The sequence below is a fragment of the Pteropus alecto genome, unplaced genomic scaffold (genome assembly GCF_000325575.1).
Source record: "Pteropus alecto unplaced genomic scaffold, ASM32557v1 scaffold65, whole genome shotgun sequence".
NCBI lineage: Eukaryota > Metazoa > Chordata > Mammalia > Chiroptera > Pteropodidae > Pteropus > Pteropus alecto.
Window position 1 is genome coordinate 2575500 of NW_006439191.1, and position 27877 is coordinate 2603376.

Consider the following 27877-nt stretch of genomic DNA (forward strand, 5'->3'; position numbering starts at 1 on the left):
GATTCCTCACGCTTGAATTGGGTTGTCAGGTAGGGGGAGCATTTGACCTCTGTAGAGAGGACCCCTGACTACTTTCTCCAGTGCACCCCACTCTGCCCCCACCTCTCTCTATCATATGGTCTCGCTCTCCTGTCCTCATGGTACCCATCATCATCTGATGTGATGTTTATTTGATCACTACGTTGTTACACAAAGGCAATGCCAGCTCTGTGGGGGAGGCCGTGGTTTCTTCTTGAATTATTGGTGATTATCTCTGAGAACCATGTTGGCATACAGTAGGTGCTCTGTAACTGTTTGGTGAATGCATGAATAATGTATCCAGACACTAAGCACAATATCCGTCCTATAGCAAAACTAAATACACGGTGATTTAGCATTACTCTAAAAGTCCTCGGAGCTTACGGTGAGAATTTAAGAGTCAGTAATAGGTTTTTCTTTTCCCCCTAAGGTTTAATGGGGTCTTTTGGGTTTCTACTCTCTGTTCTGCAGTTCCCCTGTAATATCTCCTCTGGTCAGTGACTCGGCCGTGCTGCAGTCCCAGCACCGACACTTCTGCTCTCTGCCTCTCCCTGGGGTCTCGCTCAGGCGTGCAGGTGCCTCACACTCAGCGTGTCTCTCAACCTGCCCATCCCCCCACCCACTCTTTTCAGTTAGTGCTACCTGGCTTTACCCGACGCTCAAATTAGGAACTGTGAATCCGCCTGGATCCGCCATCATTTACCATATCTGATCAGCTCGCACTTTCTCAGAAATGTCTCTCTTTCCTCATTTGCCTGGCTCAGGCTATCACTGTCTCTCGTTTGGACTTTCATGGTAGCTCGTAACACAGTCAAGTTTTACTGAACGCAGTATCAGGACTTTGTATGCACGTAAGTATCCAAGAGGCCATGAGGTAGATGTTATTAATGATACTGTTATTCTACAGATGAAGAAAAAACAGTGTTCTGAGAGGTTAGCAGTTTCCTAAATTCTCAAAGCTGCTAACTGTTGCAGCCAGGACGGGAACTTCCTAAATTAGTTTCCTAAATTCTCAAAGCTACTAACTGTTGCAGCCAGGACGGGAACTTCAATCTGTCTGATTCCAGAGCCTCTGCCATCTTTTAGACCTTCCTCATCGCCACAGGATTTCTCTTCTTCAGCGCTTGTTCCAATCCAACTGCCTTCTCCTTTCCTCTGAATAATCTATTCATTATTCATCAGGGATAATATTAAACATCACCTCTTCTGCTCTTTCCAAATTTTGCTGGGTAGAAGTCAATGCTTCTGCTGATTCCACAGCACTCTGTACGTCTGTCACCTTAGCCCTTATTATTTTGTATTTTAATGATCAGCTCACACATCCTCGAGCACAGAAACCTTACCTCATTAATGTTTGTATGTATAATATCTGCACTTCGATTTTTATTAAAGGAATACTTCTATAAATACTGTTTGCTGAGGAATTTAACACTCTTTTATAGGAAGGCTATTCATTTTTCTACTGAACTATATTATATAATAAGCAATTTTGAATACTTGCTTTTTAAAGAAAGCACCCTCTTCCACTTTGGTTTTCTGTTAAGAGCATACAGAGATTTTAATAAGCAATTTGTTTTCATTTTCCCTCAAATGTCCACATCCTTTTTGGGATCTGGTGACCTCTAGTTACTCTAATATCTTTCTTCTTTCAGCCTCTTTTCTTATGCCATTCTACCTGTGTGAATTCTATTTTCCCAAGTCTTGCTTTCTGCTCAGCAGCAGGTGAAGTTCAGCACTAGGTTTCACTCCTCACTTAAAACATGAATTCAGATGCCATTTTTCATTTTCTTTGCCCAGTGATGGGAATTTCATGTCCTAGAGATAGGGAAGATATTTTGAGCAGTGGGATCTTATGATTTCTTTCAAATCACACCTCATTATGTCTTTGAAGAAAGCCTCATGTATCTCTTTTATTCCAAAATTGGTAAAAAGCCCTTTGTAGTTGATGAAATGATAGTGTGACTGATGAATTATAAATAGGAAAGTATTCATCTCTGCCAAGATGCTTGAATCTGAATTGTGCAAACCTCTGTCACTATCTCCTTTTGAAGATAAGACTTTATTTTTATGCAGAGACAATGAAGGCTTATCTTGTACATCATCAGAGTTAGAAAATATTTGTCTAAAAATAGAAGAAAATCATAAATACATCTGGATTATGATATCAGAAATCTAACAATATGTTTTTAATGAATTAATCTCAAAGTACTATGGATAAAACAAATATGTAAGAATGTGTTATTGTGGGCACATCTCTGTAGCCATTTGATAAATATTATCAATTTTTAAATTGTTATAATAAAATATTAATATAAAAATAGTCTAAGAACAATAAATAAGATTTAGGATATTATTAAGTTAAAATGATCTGAAAACCAATTTAATTGTCAGTAGCATGAAACATATTTCCATGTAGAATTCTTGAACAGATAGCACTTTAAGTTTAAATTCTGTTTTTCAGTTAAAAAATTCAGAACTGCCTTAACCAGTGTTAAACACAAGATATGTAGTTCATTACCTACTTCTTCACGATAACGTCAGTTTTTGGAGGAACGAGATATAACAAGACATGCACTGCGTGCGGCTCACTGAGTTAGCTGTCCCACCTTATTATTTTATAGGAGAGGAAACTGAGGCTGACTGGTACTAAGGGTACGAGGACATCAGATGAGCGAACATGCACTAACCCAATGGCTTTGTACCTCAGCCCAAAGCCTTTTGTTTCATGTCACCATGTGGCACCTTGTTTACCCAACATGAAATGAAGGTTAGAAAGCTGAGCAGAGGGACTGTATGTGGGAGGTAGAATCAGTGCATAAGCACAACTGAATGTTCCAGAGGTACCCTATGTTGAGTACAAGGGGAGCAATAAGTAGTAAGGAATGCTGGCTTTTCTAATTTCATTTATTAGTTCTATCAGTGTTTGGCCAGTTTAGTACCATTTGAATGAGAAAGGTCCAAAGAATTCTGAAGCTGCTAGACCATGTGTATTATGTCCACGTGCGTGTAAACTTTCCTACCTGCCCATAAATATGCTCATTGACTGATGGACTGAGATGAGGAGACTCTTTGAAACATGTGCAAAAAAATGGTTTTTTTCTGGTTTATTGTGGCTGGAGATCATCATCTAGTTCAGGTATATAAGACTTCAACCTGTATTCATATACTAGCATTTTTAAGAAAAAGTAAATAAAATTCAATGATTTAGGTAAAATTGGAATATTGTGGCAACACCTTTTACTTAACTGAGTGTATTAATCAACCATGTACTTTTTAACAAAAATATTCTTTTGCACAGCTAATTTTCTTTTTCAGAAATGAATGAACCCCCAAATATTTATTCTGTTATAATAATCCTTTGTTTAATGAGAAGAATTCCAGTTAATATTCATTTTCATGTGATACAGCATAGTTTCCTAGGCATTTAAAAATAGTAATGATATTTCGGTTAAATTCAAGACTTAAAAAACACTTTTCATATAAAACTAAAGATCTTGAACAAAATTTTTCTAAAGTTAATTCTTTGGAAAAATGATATTAAATATTTTAGGTATTTTGTTCTTTATCAAAAGTGTAGATATTTATCCCTTTGTATGGAGCATTTATCCTATCTTTGTGCTAAACAAGCTGAAGTAGACATGAGTTCTTTCTTCTGGAATATTCTGGCCAATTCTAAGAAGTTGCTATGATAGGACAGATAAAAACAATCTTTAACTGGAAAAATAACTTTGTTGTATCTTTGAAAAAACACATATTTGTAAGTTTTTAATTTATATCTATTCGGTTTATTGATTATCGGGATCATGTTTAATTCACAGTGTGAGGAAAATGATCTCAAAGTATAGGAACCAAATTTTCTACCCTTATAGCAATAAAAGTATAGAAATAAGTGAAGAAATTCATACATTTTTAATAGCTTAGAATCTTCGGGAATTTTTCACCTGTAGGAGATATATGAAATATAGAAGTTCAGTTATGAACATAATGAAAAAATTTCACATGAAATATCTCTCAAGAACACATCATTTTGATACAGTTCGTGATATAACATAGTTGACTACACCGTAGGTACCAAGTTTGTCTATTAACTAACATTATTTAGAGCAGGAGAGAATACAGTCACGCTAGAGACACAACTCACATAGCTACAACTTTTATAGGCGAGTCAGTACACCATGACAACAAAATTTCATTAATGAGAAAACATGCATTAGTTGATGTGTACAGTCAGAACCTTGTAATATTGGTGTCGTGGAGCAAGACCTTCCTTTTCCTTATGTGTTCGCTGAGCCACAGAGCATACTAAAACTCTGTTGTTCATGTGGTAAGAGGCGTCAAGTCCATCCCTTTTGGGATCTGTTTCTCTTTGTGAACTAGAAATCAATTTATATTTTGATTTCTCCTATGCCATTTCTACTCTGTTTCTCATTTCATGTGTGATTTTTTTTTTTTTTAAATTAAAAGAACAAAGCCAGTCTTTCAATATACCATCTTCAGTTTTAACTTCTGAGTGGCTGTCAAGAATTGCTGCTGGACTGAATAGTCTTCAGAAGTTTCTGGTACATTTCCGACTTTAGGAATCGGGGGTAGGAGTCTCTCTCCATGTGCATATACACAATTCTTTGAGCCTCTTCAAAACATGTTTGAGTGGGTTCTTGAATATTCCTGCAGATGTTTTCTCTTGTTGAGCTGTCAATGTTGATCTGAAAGGCGAAATCACATGTAGAGCATCAGTAATTAAAGATGAACATATAACAGGAAGGTTTCATTTGTCCCCACCCCCCCACCTTCCAGTGGAATAGGGTTATTTTGTTTGCAGTTTCATAGATATCTCAAAGATATAGGAGATAAACTCTTTGCTTTTTAAAAAGTAAACATCCACCTCCACATCCGGATAAAAATACCATGAGGCCCAAGACCAGGGAAATCTCTGCAACCACTGCTTACTTAGTAGATTGTAAGTGGCTTGTCAGCCAAGTCTACAAACCAGGAAGTTTATGCGGTGGCATTCTTTTGTAAGGAAAAAAAGAGAAGTAGGTGCTATTTTAAACTATATCTTTCTTAATAGTCACGAGTGTTGATTTAACTGAATATGCCCTGAAATGGGAAGAAGGTGAAGGGAAGTGGAGAAATGGAGGCGAGAAGTGGCGATTTCCATAAACCAAGTATGTTTCGAACACGAGTTTTGAGGAACCAACCACTTCGGCAGGACTGTCGTGGGTGAATAGGAATCTCGTACACCGGTCCCCACCCCTTTTCCCTGGAGGGAATTGTCATTCTTCATTCTCTCTCCACCAGGCGGAGTCTCGGTGTTCTGTTTCACTCCCGACTCCTTCCTCGAGACGGTCGTAGATGACTGGCAGTGACAGCAGTGTGAATGCTTGCTGAACTTGCTGGTTTTAACTCAGGTGGGCAGTGAGCTCTGGTGCGGTGGCAGACGTTGCCCAGTACCAGCAGGGAGGTCAACATGCCTGTCGAAGGTATCTTATTCCTTCTAAAAACGCCAGTTATTCTTGGAGGGACTTTGTTAATAACTTTCCTGAGAACTAAAATAATTTGATAAGGATAGGCTTCAGAGCCAGGTAGACTTCACTTTGAATCCTAACTTTCCGTATGAAACTGTACAAGTTAGTTAACTTCTCAAATTCTCAGGTTTCTCACTTGTAAAACCAGGTTAACGATACAGACCTTATAGCATTATGGGAGATACTGGGTGTAAAAGTCTGGTGCATATGTGTGCTCGACAGGTATTAACACCTTGGTTTCCATTTGCTGTCACTGTCAGGTGGTTACCTCTCTAGGAGACTGTGGCTGGATGTAAATCTTATAAAGCTTCTTTGCCTTAGAAATTCTGCTCCTTCGTGAAGCAATTTTCTTATAGCTTTCACATGCCATCCAGAATTTGATATTCTCATCGCTGTGCTCCATTTTTAAGTATGCTGAATAGACTACTGGACCATCTAAAAGAAAGAGAGAAATCCGTTTATTTTGATTGGTCAAAATCACTTAAAAATCTGAAAAAATATTTAATGCAATTTAAAAATAAAGTCTGAATCAAAGCTGTGAATATTATACAGTGACACACACACGCACACCACTTCACACTTAGATGTGTACACCTGAAGAGTGTTTTTTAAAATTGTATTTATTGGGGCGACATTGGTTAATAGCATTAGATAAGCTTCAAGTGTGCAGTTCGATAATACATCATCTGTATACTGCATTGTGTGCTCACCACCCGAAGTCCCGTCTCATTCTGTCACAATATGTTTCACCCCCTTGACCCTCTTCATCCTCCGGCCACCTCCATCCCCTCTGGTAACCAGCATACTGTTGTCTGTGTCTATGAATTTGTTTATTTTGTTACTTTCTGTTTCCTATCCCATATTTAAGTGAAATCATATAGTTCTTGTCCTTTTTTGTCTGACTTATTTCCCTCAGTACGATACTATCAAGATCCAGCCATGTTGTCACAAATAGCAGTATTTCATTCTTATGGCTGAATGGTATTCTGTTGTATAGATGTACCGCATTGAGGCATGTTTTGGTAATGCCCAACAGTGGTGTGGTCATCCCTTCATTGTTTTATTCTGAGTCACAGAGAAAATGCTCACTGGAGTGGCTGGTTCCAGGATGGGAAAGGTCACAGGGATCCAGAAATAGGACTTAACTTTGGGTCAGTAGATAGAGCTTTGAGCCTAAAACTGACATGAAAAATCTAAGACTGTAGGCCAACCTGGAGGGCTGACCAGGAGGGTAAGAGTTAGGTTTAGATTCTAACTAGACAGGTTAAGGTTGGAAGGAAAAAGCCAAGCCACGTAGACGTGATAAACTGATTAGGTTGTACAGCCTGGGGTGTTTCTCAATATCCAATGAGAGCAGGAGAACATGGGTAGATAAAAAATTCATGGTTTACGGTTCAAATAAGAACCGAGCAAAGAATAGAATTCAGATGAGGTGTTGGAAACTATCTCAAAATCTAGAAAATTACAGTGGGTACGTGCAGCACAACTATCAAATGCCACTTGATGCCAGAGATGCCAGCTCTGATCTTAAACTGCCTTTCTGGAGTGGGAAGATGAGGACAAACATGTGAGAGGAGCTTTTCCAACTGAGGCGCTATTTTGTAGGTGCTAGAGTTTGAAGAAGAGGGATAGGCAAGTTCTTACAAACCTAATGCATTAATATAAATCTTTGGGAGGACCAAGCATTCCCCGGATTCAAGACGAACACTCTTGAGATGAATATTAAATTTCTTTTGTTGACGAAGAAGTCTTTTGGCAGCTCTGAGAAAGTGAATTCCCAAATGATAAAACATAACTTTCAATTGATGGTAATAGAAATATGTGTGTAGGCCCATTGAATATATGACTAAGCCATGGATTATGATGATTAATATCTTGGTCAGTATTATTAACTGTTACAAGAAATAATGATAATCAGATGGAATGGCAATGGTGACTAAAATCAATCTTCTTAGACCTTCATGTAAGAGATTAGATCAAGTTTTCTAGCACTAGAAAGCCAGGTTCCTTGACTCCTTAACTTCTACTGGATCTTTCAGCAGTGTTAAAGATAATAATTAAGATGTTTTATATCCAAGAGAAAAGCTCAAATAGAGACAGATCTCTTCTAAAGAGGCAGTAGAATTGGAGATATCTGGCAGTCTGTAAGAAATGTGCCATTCTAGGAATATACACAATTAGAGTATGGCTCATTGTTATCACACGAGCAAGTGTATGTAGCCTTTATGACATTGGGCAGGAGATGGTTCATAGGAAGATCACTTGAGATGAGAGGGAAGACAAGATGTGGGTGGATCATATATAAAAACATAAGGTAGGAAACAACACAGATTAGATATCCCTACCCAATGGAGGAATATATTTTAACTTAGATTGCAATCAAGAAATTCATTTTCCTACCAAAGTAACTTTAAGATGTGCCTTGCCTCATCACAGGCACAGAAAGCTGAGGTCAGAGAATACAGATGTAGGAATTGGCGCTCCCTTTAGAGAAATAGCTGGATGAACAGGCAAATCATTTCTGGCCTAACAAGTAAAGCTGGAAGCCAATTATTTGCAGTGTGTATTGAAAGAAACAGAGTTCTATTTAAGAAAAAAAAAAAAGCAGTTTGACATACTTTGTATTCAGAGGGATTTTGACTGAGTACTTCATCAGGAACAGAAAATAAGGACCCTTAAATAAATAAATGAGCCATGTAGCAAGAACAAATGAGATATTGGATAAAACCTACAGATCCTGGAATGAGAGTTAGCCACCAGGCTACTTGGATGAATTGAGTGGATGGGTGAGTGGGGGAAGGGAGATGATCTGGAAACAAATTGATAGAGTATTCTGGATTTGTGTTTAAGTTTATGTTTAGCTTAATTGTATAGTAAAATGTTTAGAGATTCTCATTCTAGAACCAGCCTGCGTCTGTGTCTGCCTTCTCTAACTTCCCTCCTGATCGTGCCAAATTGCTCAACATTTTTCAGTGTACCTGAATCCTTTGCTAATGAAGCCATCCATGCATTGCAAGCTATGTTTTTATATAGATACTGGGTGTGGGGGGTTGTAGGGTTGTTCTCAGTCATTGCTTGCCTTTCTCATAGGAGGATTAGACTTTCATGTCCCATTTATATCAGTTTTGTCCATTATTGGACTTGTGTTTGCCAATGAAATATATACAAAGTGCCACGCATGTTGCGCGGGGGGTTTAAGGGCCCTCCAGGTGGTCTTGTCATTGCTCCCACCCCTGCCAGGAGAGGCACTAGTTCTGGAAAGAGCTGCGTCTTTAGCCTGAAGTCAGAATGAAGACCTGGAATGGAGCCAGAGCTGACCCCAGTCTTTGTGTCACAAAACTATGAAAGGAACCTCCCTGGTTGCAAATTACTGGGATGCTAATGTCACGTGTCACTACATGTAACACAGTGAATGCTGGCCTGGACCACGAACCTCTCTGACATATCAGATACGATCCTGGTGCGTAGAGTAAGTGCTCGCGTGGTTGGCATGTTGTACAGAATTTTGCCTTCTTTAGACTAACGTGTAAATTAGACAAGTTAGCAGCTGAGATCATGTATGTTTAAAAGTGTTCCAGGAATCTCAGTAATTATTAAACCCGGAACTGAATTGCTCAGTCCAGAATTTCTAGTTGACTCACACAACAAGTAAGTTATGAGGTTGGAAAAAAACTCTTTTTCCAAATCAGGCAATGCAGCCCATTCTGAATTTTTAAATGGTGCTCCTTCCCGACCCTTACACTCAGGAGACCATGATTCTGCTTAAGCTGAGTGAATAGGGGTGAACAACAGAATTTGTCATTAAATTGAGGAAATGGAAAAAGTTTATGCTGTACATAGCGTAGGCTTTTTCCTTGAAGAATGAGAGTCGTGCCTTTGGGACTCTCTAGCCTGTGCTTTATAAACTAGTCACTGAAATTAGTGTTCCTATGACACATGAGGTGATAATACGCCAGTATCTCGATGCAGAAAGGAAAGATGACATTCCTCTGGTCTGAGTCAGAATAGCGGCCCATCTCTTCCAGGGTGGTTTTCTGCAGGGCGGCAAGGCTCACCACACGCATTAGAATCCTAAAGCTGAGCTATGCCACAGTCTTCCAGCAGAAATGTGTCAAAAACAATTTTAAATTTATTGTGCTTTCCATCTGCATCACTGAGGATAATGAAATCCATAAATCTCCCAGCCTGCTTGAAAATTTAAAGTAAATCTTCTGCTTTATTGAAATTCTCTGGTTTGGCTTCTGTGATATTAATTATTTCTGGTTTTTCTCCAAACTTTTTTTTGCTTTATGATTATAAAAGTAGCTTAAAGAACTATGTTTTTTCTTTTTTAATACAGAAAACTTCTAATAAAGATAATAACCATTGTTAATGATTTTGTATATTTCCTTTAATTCTATTAATCTTTTGTTCATGTTTAGTGGCCTACCTAACTAGTATTAATTCATCTATACAAATGCAGGTTGCACATACAAATTACCTTATCGGCTTTGTACTGTGAAAGCCGTACAGTACAAATACTTAATATCGTGTAGCAAACCCTTTCTCTTTTTTTGCATTTAATAGCCCATTGCAGGGCTATGTAGCTGCCCTACTATTATTTCATATTTAGATTGTTCTCCTTGTTCTATTACAGATTATCCTACATTGAACATTTTGGCTTATAAATATTTGCATCTCTAATTATTATGTTAGAATGAATTTAAAGAAGTGGATTGCTAGATTGACAATGTAATATTTTTGGAGACTCTTGACATCTACTGTGAAATTGCTTCCAGAATATTTTCATTATTTTTCATCACTAACAGCAGTATTAAAGTATCTACTCACTCCGTCTTTTCCAGTCCGATGGGGTTAAATTAGTGACTTGTAATTATTTAAATTTGTGTTTTAAAAATCTTAATGCTTAAATATTTTTTTCTTTCTTACTGACCATTTCTTTTCTTTCTGTGAATTTTGAATCTTGATCCATTTTTCTTTTGCATTGTTAGTGTTTTCTTAAGTTTCCAAATCTCTTTGTGTATGAGAGACATGACCTGTTATATTTATTGCATTATCTTCTTTTCTCTTTTTACGTATTTTTTTTTTGTTTATGGTTTTTGAGGAGCATTTGTTAACCATCTAATCTGAAAAAAACTCAGTTCATCTATCTGTCCCTGCTTTCAATCTTTTCTGTACTTTTATTAAGAGAAAAATCTCTAAAATAAAAATTTGGCCATGATCCTTGATTTATAACCTTTGAACATTTTCTCATTGCCCTAATGATGAAAGCCAGTGTCTACAGGGCCCATTAGGATACAGTGCTCTTCAGCCTTGTCCCTTGTCACTTTCGGACACAGTCTCTGTTTGAGCCTGTTTCTGGTCCAGCACTGTGTTAGCCTCATGTTATAGATGAGTTCCTTCTGTGTGTCAGGCTTTATGCCCTGACCTAAGACTTAGCCTAGGTATCTCAGTTTCTGGAAATGTTTCTCTGAACCCTCCAGGTCCCTGTCAATTGAGAAAGAGCACTGAGTGCACATTTATCTTAATTATGTCTCACTCTGTATCACAGTCTACTATATTTATTGGTTTACTTCTGTTACTCTCCCACTGACCTGCACACGCTCTGAGAATTAGGACTGCATTTTATTCATTTTCAGGTGCCCAGTGCCTGCTCACAGCCTGACGTATGGTAGGTACTGAATGCATGAATGCTTGTCGGCCCACGCTTTTAGATCCCTCGTGCTTCTGTATTGTAAGGTGACTCGCCATAGGTTTTGAAAAGTGAAGTGGGCCCCAGTTATTCAGCATCTAGGGATCACCGAAGTCCACAGGGTTAAACCAGGCATGCTGTTACTTTTTGGTTTTCCGAGAGCAACATGTACACACACACAAGTCTTAATTGAACAGTGATGTTTCTAAAAGGCCAGGTTTTGCTATATATATATATACATACACACACATATATGTGTGCACACACACACACACACACACACACATATATATATGTATGTGTGTATATATATATGTATATAGCAAATACATATATATATATATTTTTTTCTCTGCAAGGTGAAGATGTGCACAAGAAATAATGAAGAAAAACGTGCTGAGTGGAAAAAGCTGAGGCATGGCATGTGGGTAACGTGAGGGTGGTGAAGGGAACCATGGCAACAGCAGTGGTTAGCGGAGGTTAGAACAGATGCTAGTTTAGGGAGCTGCCAGTCCATATAGAGCAGCACGGAATCTCTCCCAGATGAAGGGGGCTGAGAGAACGCTCTGCCTCTGGGATCAGGATGCACATGAGAGTACAACAGTATCTCTCAGTAACTTCTAATGTCCACTTGGTGGCATTACAATGAGGAAGAAGCCCCGGCCAGCAGAGGCAGTGCGTCTGTGTGGCCAGTCCTTGTCACCTTCAGCTCTGAAATCCTATGCTATTATTCCTCGGCAAGGCTGTCTACAGGTGATTGTGATCATTTAGCAGTGCTAGTTTAGGGAGCTGCCAGTCCATATAGAGCAGCACAGAATCTCTCCCAGATGAAGGGGGCTGAGAGAACGCTCTGCCTCTGGGATCAGGATGCACATGAGAGTACAACAGTATCTCTCAGTAACTTCTAATGTCCACTTGGTGGCATTACAATGAGAAGAAGCCCCGGGCAGCAGAGGCAGTGCGTCTGTGTGGCCATTCCTTGTCACCTTCAGCTCTGAAATCCTGTGCTATTCATCGGCAAGGCTGTCTACAGGTGATTGTGATCATTTAGCAGAGAGTACATGAAAGGATGATTTGGATCAAAATGCCAGCACATCTTCTCAGGTCTCTGCAGACGATCTTGCCTCAGACTTGGCTGAGAATGGAGATTTCATCAGGGGGAGATTCTCTCATCGCCCTCCTCCAAATCGACCATCCTACCTCCACTGGTGCCTGCCCTTCCTGACATCCCTCTGGAGAGGGACATGCCCCTGTTCCCTTTTGGGCTGACTAGGTCTTTTTTGGCTCCCATCTAACTTGGCTTTCTCCATTCCTTTTGCATTTTTCTGTTGGTCTTAAAATTGTCCCCACTCTCTTGTGTGTCATCAGCTTCTTCCTTTCTCGTGGTTGCCACCACAATCTCGTTTGCCTTTCATGATGACGTAGAGTTTTGGTCACCCTCAACTCACCTGATGACTTTTCGTGTCTCTTTTGATGGCTGTCTCTCTTCTCCAAATTTAGAAATATTTGCGTGCGCCTAAGCTCCATCTCTGTGTCTCTGCTTTCCGCTCCCTGAGCTGTCCCCCTGGGTGATCTCATAGCCTCTGCCTTTGATTGGGGTCTATTTGCTAATGACTCCAGGCTCAGTCTTCCCTACTGAGTCCAGTCTTATCTGGGTTTTTGCAACAACCTTCTCACTGGTCACTCTGCTTTTATTCTTCAGAAGAGAACCGGAGAGATCATGTAAAAGCACGTTGACTCTCATCACTCTGCAGTTTAAGGCCACTCACATGGCCTATAGGCCCTATGCTCTTGTCATGTTAACTTCTTTCAGTTATTTGAAGACATAACCCCACTCATATCTCAGGGCCTTTGCACGCAATGTTCCCCTCCTTGGGCCACTCTGTCCCCAGGCCCCAGAAAGCTTTTGTCTTTGCTCGTAGTTTCTCTTCTATTCTCTAATCAAACAACCCAATTGTCCTCTTACACCTGCTCTTCTTTGTCACATCGCCTTGCTTTACATTCTTCAAAGTGCAACTTTCTGGAATTACTTTATTAGATAATCTGCTTTGTTGTCTGTCCCCTCCCTCAGGAGCACAAGAGCACATAGTGACCTTGTCTGCCTCTTTCACCCCAATGTCCCAGCCAGCCAGACACACATGACACGACTGAATGGACCATCAAAGGGAATTGCAGCTTTTTACTGAACAATTTTTTTGTTTATATTAAATATTTTTTACTCCGATATCAGTGGGCAATCTGTATTCTTATCTTTTGAGATTTGGCCAATAAATATGTTGATGAGCCTTCTGTATTTTTTTCTGGCATTATAGATTTTGATTTTGATTATTTTTTAGTATTGACCTTTCCAGTACAAAGAACACTTGGGTTTCAGGTGATTGCCAGTCTCCTTATCATTTCAAATGCGTGTGTTTCTGTATCATTTTTTTTTTTAAGTTCTACTAGGTTTAGCCATCAGAAATACCCATGGGATTTTTTTTTCCCCATTTTTCATCTTGGTGAATGCCTAATACTTTGATGATATTTTGGGAGAGCTGTGCTGTATTTTGAGTCTCCATCATTCCAGGAAAAATCTTTAGTAATTCTCATGCATTTTTATGAAGAGATGACTAATAGCTCGGACATTTTTTTCTGATTCATTAAAAAACTTACTACTACTTTTATGTCTGTTTGAAAATAATTTAATTCTGTTGTAGAGGACTTTCTATTGTCTGTCAACTTGGAAATTTTGCAGGGTACTTTCTACTTACTTTATTTTGGAGGCTTTTAAATGAGACCAGTTTTTTACATCAAATCCTGAGGAATCCTTTGCATTCCATTTCTTCCTTGAAAGAAGACTCATTTCTCTTGGCTGTGCTTGCTTCTTCTCAAACAGATTCCTATCTTTAAAACACCACCGGTCAGATCCCCTTATCATTTTGCAACAGTCTGAGTCATTGAAGTCCCAGCTCAAAATTCGCCCTTTGAGAGGCCTGACATCCATCCCCACCTCGCTTCCCCCCTCAGCACGTACACACGAGACCCGTGCGACGGGCCCCGCTGCGCCTCGTCTCCCTTCTCTACGGCTGTTCCCACACTGTTCGGAGTGCACGGATGTCTTATCTTTCCTTGATTGTAGATGCCTTCAGGAAAACACTGTGCCATCTTTTGGACACACCCCCTACCACTCCCTGCAGGACGGGGTTCCCTACTTCGTATACAGTAAGAACTCAATGGGTGTTTCCCTGTTCTTAGGTCCCCCTGCACTACGTATCAGCTAAAACGCAAAGAATTTTTTTCGTTTTCTTCTTAGCAGTTCTTTGGGCGACCTGCACAGCCCTCTGATTCTCAGCCTGGCACACTTGGCACTTCACATACACACATTACTATGGTCACAAGCCGCACTTTAGGTGTCCTGCTAGGAGCTTGCAAAGAATTGTACGTAAAAAAAGTACGTGTGTAGATTTTTTTTCTTTCTATGTCTAGAGCATCCTTCTGCTTGTGCCATGTAACAATAGACGCTTCAGGGGAAAGGTGTGACTTCCTAAAACCATCTTTACTCTAGAAGCTAAAAAAAAAGAAAAAAAATATATATACATATCTGCTAGTCAGTTCATTATGCAGTCTTTAGTGAAAACTTTTGTCAAAGGCTGTTATTTTTAAAAAGTGTGCCTGTGCCTTGCCTTTGGTGTTACTATAGATCACTTCAATCACCATTTCTACCTTCCCTGTTCTTTTCTGGGAGAGTTTCAGTTTTCGAAAAATCTGTTTTTTTCTATTATTTTATGTATCACATGGACACATGGGATTTTTTTTTTTTTTTTTTAAAGCACATGTCCCGGTACCCAAGAAGTGTTTAATAATTATTGAATATATATCGAGCAAAGATAGAGATTGTTTTTTAAAAAATTAGCTTGTTTATCAGTGTATCATTAAATAACATCTAGAATGCCTCTAGGTTACTGGCATGCTTAATATCTAACTAACGTCTTAACTTTGTCATGGTTCTGTTCTTAAATTCATGATTTTCTTGGATCTTCCTTTCCCATGGAAAGCTGAATTTAACTGTATTGTGATGGCTGTTCCTTAATGGCTCCTAAACCAGTTCCTGCCTAATATGTGCCATCCCCGTGTGGCTTTCTGAACCATGTGTTCTTTGAAGGAGGCTTTTAATCTGTGTAGAAGGAGGCATTTGCACACCTCAGCTAGAGGGCACGTTTTGCTAATACCCTTAGTTAATGCAAAGACACTTTGTTCTCTGGCTCATTTAATGTTTGCATCCTTAGTTATCTTCCTGATTACATGGTCCACAGAACGATTCGTTTAGTCACCTTTTTATTATGTGATTGTTGAATTTTCACGTGAGTTTCACGGTAATCTAATTTCTGGTAAGATTCTTACCCTGTTTTTGCTGGTTTTCACGAAGAGTAGTATGCTTCTTCCTCTGTAGACTTTGCTTATTCTCATGACACTAAATCTCTAAATTGCTATTCTAACTAAGCTCCTTCTTGAGATCATTACCGAGTAATTACCTGTATTCACTTTGTTTATCAGACCTCTAGGACTGGCACAGAAACCCTTACATAGTATGGCTCCGTGTTTTGATCTTCCCTTATCAATATTTGTCTTGTATTTATTCCCTGAACTTTTACTGAATGTCCATTTGTTACAGTGCATGTTTTAAGTCTCTGGGAGGGAGGGATAAATGGTGAATGAAAGATGATCTAGCTCTTAAGGAATTCACAATCTAGTGAGAAAGCAGTGGCGGAAAACATCCGATACACAAAATAACTGTAATTAGAATAAATAATGATACTAACAAATAGAAGGAAGAGGAAAAATATTTCATGGAAAAGGCGGAAGTTGGGTTTTACTTTTAAGGATGGGCGGAGTAGACAGAGGAGATAGAGAGGGCTTTGCACAAAGGCCGGGAGTGGGTGGTTCGTGGATGCAGACAGTGGAGCGGGAGTCATGTGGGCAGAAGGGCCAGCGTGGTACGTGATGGGGCAGAGCTGGAAGTAAACTTTAGGAAGTATATTGGGTTAAGGGATGGAGCCCGAATACCATGATGGAGGTTTTGGATTTCTTGGTGGGCAGCAGAGAACAAGGAATGATAGAAACATGAACTTTAATACTAATAAAAATAATTACCAGTTGTTGTGTGCCTAACCTGCACCAGGCACTGAGCTAGGAGGGTTTATATTTAACCTGCACAATAATGCTGAGAAGATAAGTGATATTCTTCTCATCTTATAGATGTAGAGTATAAAACTCCAAGTGAGAGACTCATCTGGCAATGTTGCAAAGCTTAGATTACAGGGGATTGGGACCTGAATCCAAACTATTAGCAGAGGGTCAATTAATATACCTGACTAACATATACTTTTGTCTCTTTCTCCCATTCCACTGCCCTAAAATTGGCCAAAAAAAAAAAAAATTATTTCTAAACATTCATGATCATGCCAGCAAACTAGATCACAGACTGTGAAAAGTGAAAGACAGGAATGGTTGTGGCAAAGAAGTTTCCACATGCTTATCAGAAATAAGGGGTTTCAAATGCTTATCAGAAAGGCCTGCTCCAGAAGACTGGCACTCAGGTGGTGACCCACGGCAGGAGGTGTGGATGCCAGCACTCGGGAGGGGCCGTGAAGTACTTGCCAGAATGATTAAGGTGTTTCTGTAGGAGGAGCCACACCCCTGGTCATTCGTTGCTCTTGGCCAGGTGTGACAGCTGTCACCAGACCTGGAAGGGCCCTTGAGTCAGGGGGAGCAGTGGTGCCCCAGGAGCATGACAACCTCAGGTGGTGCAGGAAGAATCCTATCCAGATTAACCACCCACATATTCCACTAATTAAACCATCAGGTAGCACTAACTCCCCTTCCTCAGTCCACAGGCGTAATTGGAAGACACACTCACAGAGAGACAACAGAGAGTCTCAAATGAAAAGAAGTCTCTAGGCAACAGTTAGCAAACATCTGGGAACAAATATTAACAATGATTAATGGGAACAAATTCCACTAAAAAAGGTGCCAAATTTAGCAAAAATTCAATAACTGCACTTAATTTTCTTTGAGTCTCCACTACATTTTTTTTCCTGTACCCGAGTTTTGGTATTTATCATTTTCTACAATTTCCTGGTTGCCTACCCCAAACACAGCTGATTGCTCATGTGAATGCACATACTCCTTCATATTTCTGGCACTGCGACTGTGACGCTATTGCCCTCATATCCATTGCTGTGACCTTGCACTTGTACTTCTGAGTATTGCTACTAATATACAACTGTATAAAGCCCCACTTCAATGAGACACCGATCAAGTTAGTAGCAAATGTTGAGGAGTTTTATAGCATTGAGACTCAAATTTATTCTTACTTTTGAAGGCACTAAGAAAAGCACATTGTTAATATTTTTTAAAAATTTAACTTTAGAAGGCTACGCTAAAGCAGTGTATTTCAGTATGTGTTACTATTTAAGCATATTTTCCAAGGGATTTTACACATGTACTTGTGAAGAATAAATATTCACAGTGACTAATCTTGTTTTAATTAACACCAAGAAAGTCATGATCGTTGACACGACAAACTATTTTCAGGTTTTCCTTTTTTAAATGTGGCAGTTGCCATTTAGAATGCTGTGAGAAGTGCTTGCATTCATCATCTACTTTTTTCTTTTTTCCCTTAAAAGTGAAACAGACTAGTTATTTAAAGATGACATATACATCATACTCACATTTTGTAGCCATCAACTTTTCAAAAGACTGGGCCCACTGTAACATCTCCTCCAAAGTAAGGCTTTGAAAAGAAACGAAAGGTGCTTATTGCACTAAAATATTCTTGGTTTTGCTGAACTAAGCAAAAATAGACTATCTTGAAAATAACACCAAAATATAATCACACTCCATTTGTGTTTGGTTTTGGTTAGAAGTTTATATTCCTGTGATATATTACATTATAATTTTACTTCCTAAAAGCTTAAAATTATAAAATTATAAAAGTAGTATAAACTTGAAAATATGGTAAAATACATTTTTAAAAAGTTAAAGAATTATAGCCTTATTATCTCCTGATTCCCAAATTACTACTACCAATATTTTGATTTTCTTTTTAGTATTTTTGTTCTGTGCATGTTAGTATGTTTTAACCAAGAAGTAATCATACTCTGGATGCGTGTTTGTGTGCGTGTGTATACTTTATGTGTATGCGTGGACATGTGTATATTATTATAATGACCTTCTCAGATGTCTTCACAGTTGTCTTAATAACCATTTATAGTGTTGTAATTTAGAGTTATAATTTATAATCAATGATACTCTCTATCATTTATGGTGACTGTGGAGTATCTACAAAGGGGCATTCCGTGGTTTGCATAATTATTCTCAATGAGTATTTGATTTCTTATTTTTCACCACAAAAACCAAATCTAGCCCTAATGTGATTAAAGCTTGCCTACCCAGTTAGGGTAATTCCTTAGGAGATTAGCAGAAGCAGAATCAAAGTAGGTCAGAAGAAGTACATTTTTAAGGTTCTTGGAACAAATCTTCGAGTCACCTTTAAAAGGGTTATGCATTGTGTATTGCCACCACCAGCAAAGTGTCTGCCCATTTATCTACTGGAATTTTAGCATTTACCCACAAAACCTATTTGCATACATTCACATAATATAGTTACCACATGTCTATTATGTATAGCTATTTTCTCAGTCTATTATTGGCTATAATTTTTTATATGTTAAGGGTTTTAATTTTATTACTGTGAATAACACATCGTTACATTTGACCTAAACAGTATTTTAAAAAAGCATCTACCATTTAGAAAATATCTGTGAAAGATACTGGCTCTGAGGCTTCATTTCTGTTCATATTGGCAGGCTTTTGAGATGAATTGGCAAGTGACGATGTCTGCTTACATATAAATTATCTTATTTTCCCTCCTTTAAAATATACGATGTGTTCATCGCCATTCAGTTTATGATACATTCTTAGGTTTCCTGTATTCAATAACTGCACTTAATGAAAGACAGCTATAGATACAAGCAAGCACTTTCCATTGGCTATATCTGGTGTACTTAGCCCGATAATTAGTGTTGAAGGAACAGCCATCAGCATTAGCAGGTACCTAATATAATAAAGGAAGATTAGTAAAAGAGGTTAAAAAATAACCTAGAACATGGAAAAATATTGGGAGTCCTAAAAAAGGTCAAATATCTTTTGTTTTCTAAAAATTTAGATGGCTCTTGTCATTTTTAGAAGGACTATTTGCATCAGTACTGAGGCTTAACAGTGTACTGCTGGGAGGCTTGCTTTCAGAAAAACATTTCCATGAAATGGTGTCTGACTCATTGTTCTTTTCTCTTATTAGAACTTGAAAAACGGTAACCTAAAATAACCTTTTCAATTTGGTGAAATAAAAAGTTCCCGGCAAGGTGTATTGCATGTCTGTCCATTCCACCCATTGCTATAATTTAGGATAGAATAAAATCTACAACATGGGTGAAGATGCCATCGCTGTCTTTGGTTGGCTTAAAAGTTGGTGTTGGTAATTGTTGGCAAGAGAATTCCTTTACACCTAAGATCCATGAGATTTGTGGAGAAAGACAATAATTGGAGTAATTATAGTTGGGGACAAGTTATGAAATGAAATTTGTTTTTGGTTTAACCTCATTTTTGCTTGAAATTTTTTCTTAGTATCTCACACGTTTCTCACTGTCCCATGGCTATCCTGGGGCTTTTATCAGAATTATTCTAAACACCGTCATCCCCTCACCCACTCAGATTCCTAACAAAAGTGCTGCACTTTTATGTCCCCTCCTTTCTTCTGGACAAATAGACAGTGGGTAACGAGCAGATCTGCGAACATTCAGAGGCATCAGGATGGAAAGAGGGATGAAAAGAGAGATTGGAGCTGGACAGTCCTGGCTTCTAAATCCAGTGCTGCTCTGAATTGCTTTGGGTTTTGATTAAAGTCTCCAAGCCTCAGTTTTACTATCTATAAAATGGGGATAATAATATCTATCTCACAAAAGCTGTGTCATGAAATCAAATTAGGTTGTAAATGTCAAGCACCTATCACATGACAGTTATCTAGCAGCTTGCCACGCATGGGTAGAAAGAAACGGGGGCCCTGCCAGTGATGCGCTACAGGGGTCCTCAGCAGAAGAGAAGGAGCCGTTCCCCAGTTAGGCCACTTCACTTTCCTCCTTGCACGTGCTCGTGCGTGCAGCAGCCACGGCCTGCCATTCAACATGCTGTGCTTTGGGGCTCACTGTCTCCTCTCCCCACTTGTAAGCATTTGGGGGCATGTTGGTACTTGGTGCTGGGAGCTCTGACCACAGCAGGGCGATGTGGCCAGACCCGAGGTCTCCACACACACTAGGTTAGGCACTCATGGATCAGCTAACGGGGTCCTTGCCCTAGGAATTTTCTGAGGTGAGTGAATCCAATCTCTTGGCCTGCTACTCTTCTCAGAGACATTACACTTTCCATTTTGCTACAGTTACTGTCCCTACCCAGAGAGCTACAATGTCTAAGAGACTTAGGAGCTTGGTAAGCATTGGGTCACTCGTCCTGGTCTCACCTCTTCCAGCTGAGGTTCCAGGTTCCTGGCACATTGCAGATGGAGGATTTCAACATGAAAATATTTTGGATCAAAGAATCTCATTTTAACATAAATGATATAAAACCTTTTTTTTTTAAAATCTAAGAATATTTATTCATAACAGACTCTCTAAAAACATTTAACATGCCAAATTCTCAAGTGTAAACCATGAATAATGAAAAGGGAACCTTAGTGTGACAGATGATTGCTCTTCTGGGGAAATTACTCATGTGTAAATGCAAATTTTACTTTTTGAACAAAATATACTAAGATAGCAGTTGAATACACATATTTCTATTTATTATGTAATAAAGTGCTCTATAATGGCCATAGACTTTAAATGCTACTTACTTTGAAGGGGACCTCTTCGATTCATCTCTGCACGTCTTACAGATCCAACAATTCCGCCTGTTCATTTTTCTAAAGAAATACAGAATACACTTAGTATAATTTAGTCATTTAAAATAATTGTGTTAGCATCAATTTTTAAGGAGCACACAAACTTATAAATCATGAAAAAAGAAAGATGAATTCTTGACATTAATGGGACATAATTATTGGTGGAGGTGGAGAGGAGAGAGGAGAATAAAAGGACTCATACACATTTTATAGGAAGGTAGATGCTTAGAGTTGGTGCCCTTAGAACCCATCTGTCCCACCTGTTTGTCAAATCATGGCATTTAAAAAATACAGCTATCTGAAAAACAGTCGTTCCATTTAGGCCCACAACAGTGAATTTATTCATTGTTGGATTCTTATTTTTAGAAAGATCTCTTGGTATTGAACAAGAATTTTCCTCTTTGTAATTAGCCAGATAAAATGTAAATATCCAAATGAAAACTAAGCCTCCTTAAGGTTGAATTCTGAGAGAGTGTTGCTTACATGGTTCTCCTCTTTCTGGGAGGTATAATTTTGACTTTAAAATTCAAATACGGTCTACTCAACCCAGGCTTTATATAACAATGCATGTCATTTTTAACATAGGACTTTGTGACAACTCAAAAACATGTTAAGAATAATGAAATCCACAGTTTATAATGAGAGTTGGAAATATTTTGCTACACATGTATTCACACTTACATACAATGAATTATTGAGGATAAATAGTGAGTTTTTATCTCAGTCTTTATTGATTCATTTGAAACATCTGTTGAACACTTGTTATGTGCCAAATGCTGGCTGCCAGTGATCTACATAGATCCTGTCTCTTCCCGTTTTCACTGTTTTAACAAGCAGTTAAAATTCATGTGATGGGACTTTGATACAGGAAGTAGGAGGGCCCGTGAGAATACACGAGAAGAGAACGTAACCAGACTTGGGGTGATTAGAGAAGGCACCCCAATAAAGTAACCGCTGAGTTGGAACCTACAGGATGTGCAGGAATGTGCTGAGTGCAGGGGAGAGAGAACTTAGGGCAAAGCTCAGGAGGCAAGAGGTGGTGTCTTAGTTACACAAGTGAGAGGGATGCAGTCACCACGTGATTCTAGAGTGTGGCAGGAAGAGAGCTCAGAGAAAAGGCTCGAGTTACAATCAGACCAATAATCATGTTCAAAATGTTTGTCGCAGCAAGAAAGTGGTGAGAGGTGTCGTGAAGAGAGCCTGAAGCAGAGCGGGTTAGATCTCACGCACCGTCCGCTTCGTAGTAAGGACAGTCACTGAAGGTTCTAAAACATGGAAGAGACCCGTTAGCATTTGAGACTGGTTCTGTGAGTAGAATGGATTGCAGTGTGTTGAGGATGGAACTGGGGGACCGGTTAGGAGGTGACTGCAGGAGTCCAGGAGAGGGATGTTGCAGGCTCACATTGGGATGGTGGCAGTAGACAAGTGGACCCCTTCTGTCCTCTCTCTGTGTCTCTCTCATGAAAGCTGTGGACAGAATGGTATCATAGAGGCAGGACGATGCCATTTGACCGTGCTGGTCTGTGCTCTGTGCATCGTTCATGTCATAAGGCCTACAGTGTGAGTGACACACCTTAAGGTTGACAAAGAGTGGCCATGAACAGAGATTGAAGACGTAGAGGAAAGACTGAAAATCTGTAGAATTCCATGTTCCTGAAATACCTTTAGCGGGAGCTGGAATTAGACTGTGCGGGCTATGACCCTGGAGAAGGGGAGGCACAGGAAGTAGAGGCACAGGAAGTGGAGGCACAGGAAGTGGAGGCACAGGAAGTGGAGGCACAGGAAGTGGAAGCACAGGAAGAGGTTACTGTCTCCTTGTCACTGGAAGGGGTGGAGGAAGCATGGGTGCAGTTCTGTGCACGTTCGCAGGTTTGGGCATAAGACCTGACGGGCACTGTGGTCGACGGACTTCATTTTCTGTATGAATCTCTACCATGAAGATGACCAAGTGACAAGGTAGTTAAATATATCCACAGGAAGGAACAAAATAGGAGTCTTTTGATTACAATTGTAGATTAAATCTAAGTTTAAGTACAAGAGTTTATTATAAGGATATGTTTGTGGGTGCAGTTAGATTCTGGATGGCCTTAAATGTTGGGCTCTATTCTGTTGGAAGTAATAATTCATTGAGGTCTTTGAAGAATAGTGTGATGAAAAAAAGAGTCCTTTACTGGAAAGATACAGCTGACTGTAGATGATTAGTGCTGACATAACTGAGGCCGAGGAAATTGCCCATGGACTGGCTGTCCACAATGGATACTGTGTGGCATTGGGCCCCGAGCTTCATTAAGGTTCCTCAGCCCTGGGATTGCCTCCGAGAAGCAGGCTGCCTAACCGCTCTCTGCTTATCTCCTAAGCGGGAGAATGGTCAAGTTCCTTTTCCATATGTCTTCTCTGTCAGTGTAACGACTCGTCCTCATCTTCCACTAGGCCTTGACTTTTCTCCTACCTCTTGACGACCCGAATGGTCTGTATATCTCATTGTCTCCTCGCTGGATCTACTAGAGCTCTGTATGCATGTGGTAATTTCCGTAACTAAAATCTCTGTCTGTCTACAAATTATTGAATTTTCTTTTACGACTTTAATGAGATTGTGGGATTATGGCTGAGCCATCTTAGTATGCAACACCTGCTAGGGTCCGAAGGATAGCAGTGGCAGAGTCATCCCCAGATGCGCCCGAGTTCAGGGAGTCCCTACAGCCCCTGAGAGGCGTATTAAAATAATTCTGTTCCCTGAAGCCAGATAGACTTGGGCCTGAGTTCAAGCTCTTAGCTCTGTTATCTTGGGCATAGCAATTATACTTTCAGATTCTCAATTTCCTTTTCTCTAAAATGGAACTGTGAACATCAGAAAAAGGCATGCAGAAACTTTCTGTTCCAGTTAATCTGATCTTCCTTCAGCTTCTCGCACCATGTCACTCAGGAGGTATTTCCTAAGCTCTTTTGTATGTGCAGGAAACATGGACCACCAGGCTGCATTCCTTCCTCTTTTTAAATTTCAACTTCTTTTCATTTTTGTTTGTGTTCCTGGGTTTCTATTGTTCACACATCATATTGGTAGCTGGAGTCTCAGCTTTGGAATTAGCTGGATCTACTATAGGAGTTCAGACACTTTGGGGTACATGTATATCATATTGATGTGATGGAGCCATGGGAAGGGTTTGTTGGGTCAGAAGAGCTTGGGCATACTTGAGTGCCGGAGGAGGAAGGGATGAGGGGGACAGACTAGCCAGAGTGTCCCCTTATATACAACTATGCAGGTTGTCCCCTCTGTAGAGATGCTGGTCTGGAGGAGAGAAGAGGCCTAGATCTATCCACACTCCCTTCATCAAGCTGAGTCTCCAGGTGGGGCTTCATCTGTGGAGACAGACTACCTTGTTAAATTTCAGCAAAGGCTCTGTACAGACCAGCAGCAGCCCTGGGCTCAGCTATGTGACTTGTTCAGAGGCAGATCTCTGGCCCAAGCTGGTCATTAGTTGAGTGACATTAGAAAAGGAATGTAATATAAATGTGTGTGTGTGTGTATATGTGTGCTTTGTATTCTGTACATTCCTATAGAAATGACAACATTTGTACATTCATTATCTAGGGCTGTATTGGAAAGATATATTCATAACTACCATGTTTTATATATATATATATATATATATATAAACACACATATACATATATATATAATATGCAGAAATAATGTCATTTATATTTCTGATTTATTTATCCTACTATAGATTCCCTAAAGTGTTATGTTCAAATGCTATTTGATAACTGTATATAAGTAGTTTATATTTTGTTTAGTATTCCAAGTCTAACATCCACAGATTTATTATTGATGGACTACCAATAGAATGACATAAAACAATAATTAATAAAAATTAGTAGTGGAATTATGGACAAGATGTATTATTCATAGAATAAATAGATCGCAAAGCAGCCTTGTTTTACAAAGTTCTCTGGTTTTCTAGTCCATTACAAAATGCGCCTTGTTGAGTGCTGTCTCAGTAGCTGGGGTTCAGCTCTGTGAACCCCATCCTCTAAGATTTCTGGGACTGAATGTCCACTCACATGCTGGCACTTCCTTCTTTGATTACTACTAGATTCATTGTCACTATAGACCGCTATTTTGCTGGGGTATCACAGAACACTCCCCATGTTCTTGTAATGCATTTTACATTGAAACCAAGAGACAAATTCACAAATATTTGCCCCAGCTTCTGGCAATAGAACAGATCGAGCCCCTGAGTTTATTGCCTCTTTCTACCAAAACACTGACAAAATTATAGTAAAGGAATGTATAAGGCTTTAATATGAAGGAAAAAAGGAAATTATAAAAAGACAGAAAACAATATTTCAAGCTAGTTTTGGAAGATGGAAAGCAGATGAAGGAATAGAAATTAAAATTCTCATACTTCTAAAATGAGAAGAGAAAAACCGGCCTTTGAAATTTCATCTAGCAAAACAAAGAAAATATAATTCACAGTCTGAAAACAAAGAATTTCTAACATACCTGGTGGTTTAATAAGAAATGTCTGCTACCCTGCATTCAACAGTATTTGTCATTCCATATACATTTGCATCTATAGGTTAATAATACCAAAATATAGAGTGGTAGAGTGAAACACTTTTACATTTGCAGTTGAGAACTTTTAAGAAATACTTTTGGTAATTCCAAAAAGAGTAAATTCTAATTTTTTTTTTAAAAGTATTGTTTTTCAGGACGAGAATTTGATTGAAATATCCTATTAATAAACTCATTTATTTGGTTTATAGTTAAATCCAATTAAGACCATTTTCAGTTAAATTATACCCTTGGAATTATAGTATATGTGGTCATTTTCTAGAAAAAGTAAGTATTAGCCTCAAATATATCATAGAATTATAATTCTACTTTGGCAAAAAGAGAATTCCCTGTGAAAGAATTACCTGAACTGATATAATATAGAATTGATTTAAATGAGAGAAACTCACTTAGCTTTAAATCAGCAGTAATCATTTTTTTCTCATGTTGGTAGTATGGCATGTGGAAAAATTCCATTGACCTAAAAATAAAAAATAACGGAAACAGACAAAAACAAAGATTATTGTGTGCTTCCTGGAAAATGCATATTTGGCAAAGATTTCTATAAATACCTTGCCTTACATCTGAAATAGTTTGTTTACTTTGTAAGCACCGAATTATGATTATCCCTATTTTAGATTTATTAACTCCCCACCTAGAAGTTTATTAATTTTATGGATTTATATTATAAAAATTCTATACTTTTAACTGGTATTTTCCACTGTTTTTCAAAAAATATTTTAAATTTTTTTATGTTAACATCATACATGAATTTGTCTTTTTTATTATTTTTTTATTTTTCAAATTCCTCTTGGTAAATTTTACAATCTAAGCATAGAGTTTTTAGAACAAATTTAGGTCTTCATAATGTTTTCTCCTCCAATTTTTTTCCTGATTATTTTGAAGAAAGTGTACATTTCATCTAGCAAATCTAATTCTTACAGTGGTTATAAATATACTAGTGGTGAATTGAGTTGGATATGTTTTATGCCAGAAATAGATTCAAGTCTCTTCTAGCATTAAAATGAAACATTTCTCAAAGTAAAATGAAAAGAAATGATTTTTTCTTAAACTGACCCTTTTCACATATTTACATATTTTTACTATCCTGATAGGCAATTGATGCCTTCTTTCCATTCCTATGTAATATTTGTATTTAAGTGTGTTTCTTTATATTGTAAGGTAGCATGTCACATAAAATTTAGAAAAACCTAGAGCAATTTATATTTCCATGAGGTTTGGTTTACCATCACACACAAAGCTCTTGCCTTTTAAAACACAAGTACTGTGTGTAGTTGAGCTTAGGTATAACATTTAAGAATGAAGACATCCTGTAAAATTAAGATTAACAATGCTTCCTATAAACCTCACAATCTGGAATCAGTACAGCTAATTAAATGATAGAACTAATTATTTGGTAGTGCATGATTTTTGGGAAAAAAAAAACCAATTCTGAAATATCTGATTTTATAATATATCTTTATCTTAACATATACACACCTGTACACACAGAAATCCCATAAAATGGAAGACTGTTCTTGCTCTAAAACTGTAATATTTCCTTTACTGCCCAGTTTAGAAGCTTCGTTTATGCATATGTGACTATAAGGTTTTTTTTTTTTTTTTTTTTAGGTATAGAACATATCCAAGCCCTCAAATTCTAATTTATCTGTTTAGTGTTTGTCTTCTATCTGTTCACATTAGAATGCAAACTTCAGGAGAAAAGAACTATGTTTTTATCTCCCTACTCTACCTCTGTTACCTAGAATAGTACCCAGCACACAGGCAAACATATGTATTTACTCATTTATTTTCCTTAGAAGAAACCTGCTAACACTTCTAGCAGTCCTGCTGTTGAAATAAACACCCACGAGTCATTTACGTCAAGCTAATACTATTGTATACATCAACTATTTTAAAGACCCTCATACTTACAAATATATCCTGAAGAACAGTCAACCATGCTGGATTTTATTTCCTCTTTGCATGATGCTTTTGAAATCAGGTTCCCAACTTTCGTGAGACACCCAGCCTTTTATTTTTCCTGGCATAAAAGAACTTTACTGTCTCTGTAATTGCCTTCGATGGCACACGGGCCTCTGCCTGAATGTTCT

The 27877-nt window shown here is 38.5% G+C and overlaps 1 protein-coding gene across 1 annotated transcript; it reads right to left on the reverse strand.

The window, feature by feature from the left end:
* Positions 1-4535: 4535 nt before the first annotated feature.
* On the reverse strand, positions 4536-27877 carry RGS13 (regulator of G protein signaling 13). The gene is made up of 7 exons (XM_006916217.1): positions 27699-27877; positions 26174-26244; positions 25615-25655; positions 21161-21229; positions 17946-18007; positions 5812-5978; positions 4536-4721 (listed from the first exon to the last, which is right to left on the reverse strand). Exons 4-7 carry the CDS (start codon positions 21223-21225, stop codon positions 4536-4538), a joined length of 480 nt encoding a protein of 159 aa, XP_006916279.1. The 5' UTR covers positions 21226-21229; positions 25615-25655; positions 26174-26244; positions 27699-27877.

Bases quoted from the DNA above. Each gene is read 5' to 3' on its own strand.
- RGS13 (XM_006916217.1), bottom strand. From the start codon at position 21,225: ATGAACAGGCGGAATTGTTGGATCTGTAAGACGTGCAGAGATGAATCG. The intron at 18,008-21,160 runs GTAAGTAGCATT...TTCTTTTCAAAG, and splicing joins TCGAAGAGGTCCCCTTCAAA to CCTTACTTTGGAGGAGATGT. The intron at 4,722-5,811 runs GTAACCACCTGA...TTCGCCTTTCAG, and splicing joins AGCCACAGTCTCCTAGAGAG to ATCAACATTGACAGCTCAAC.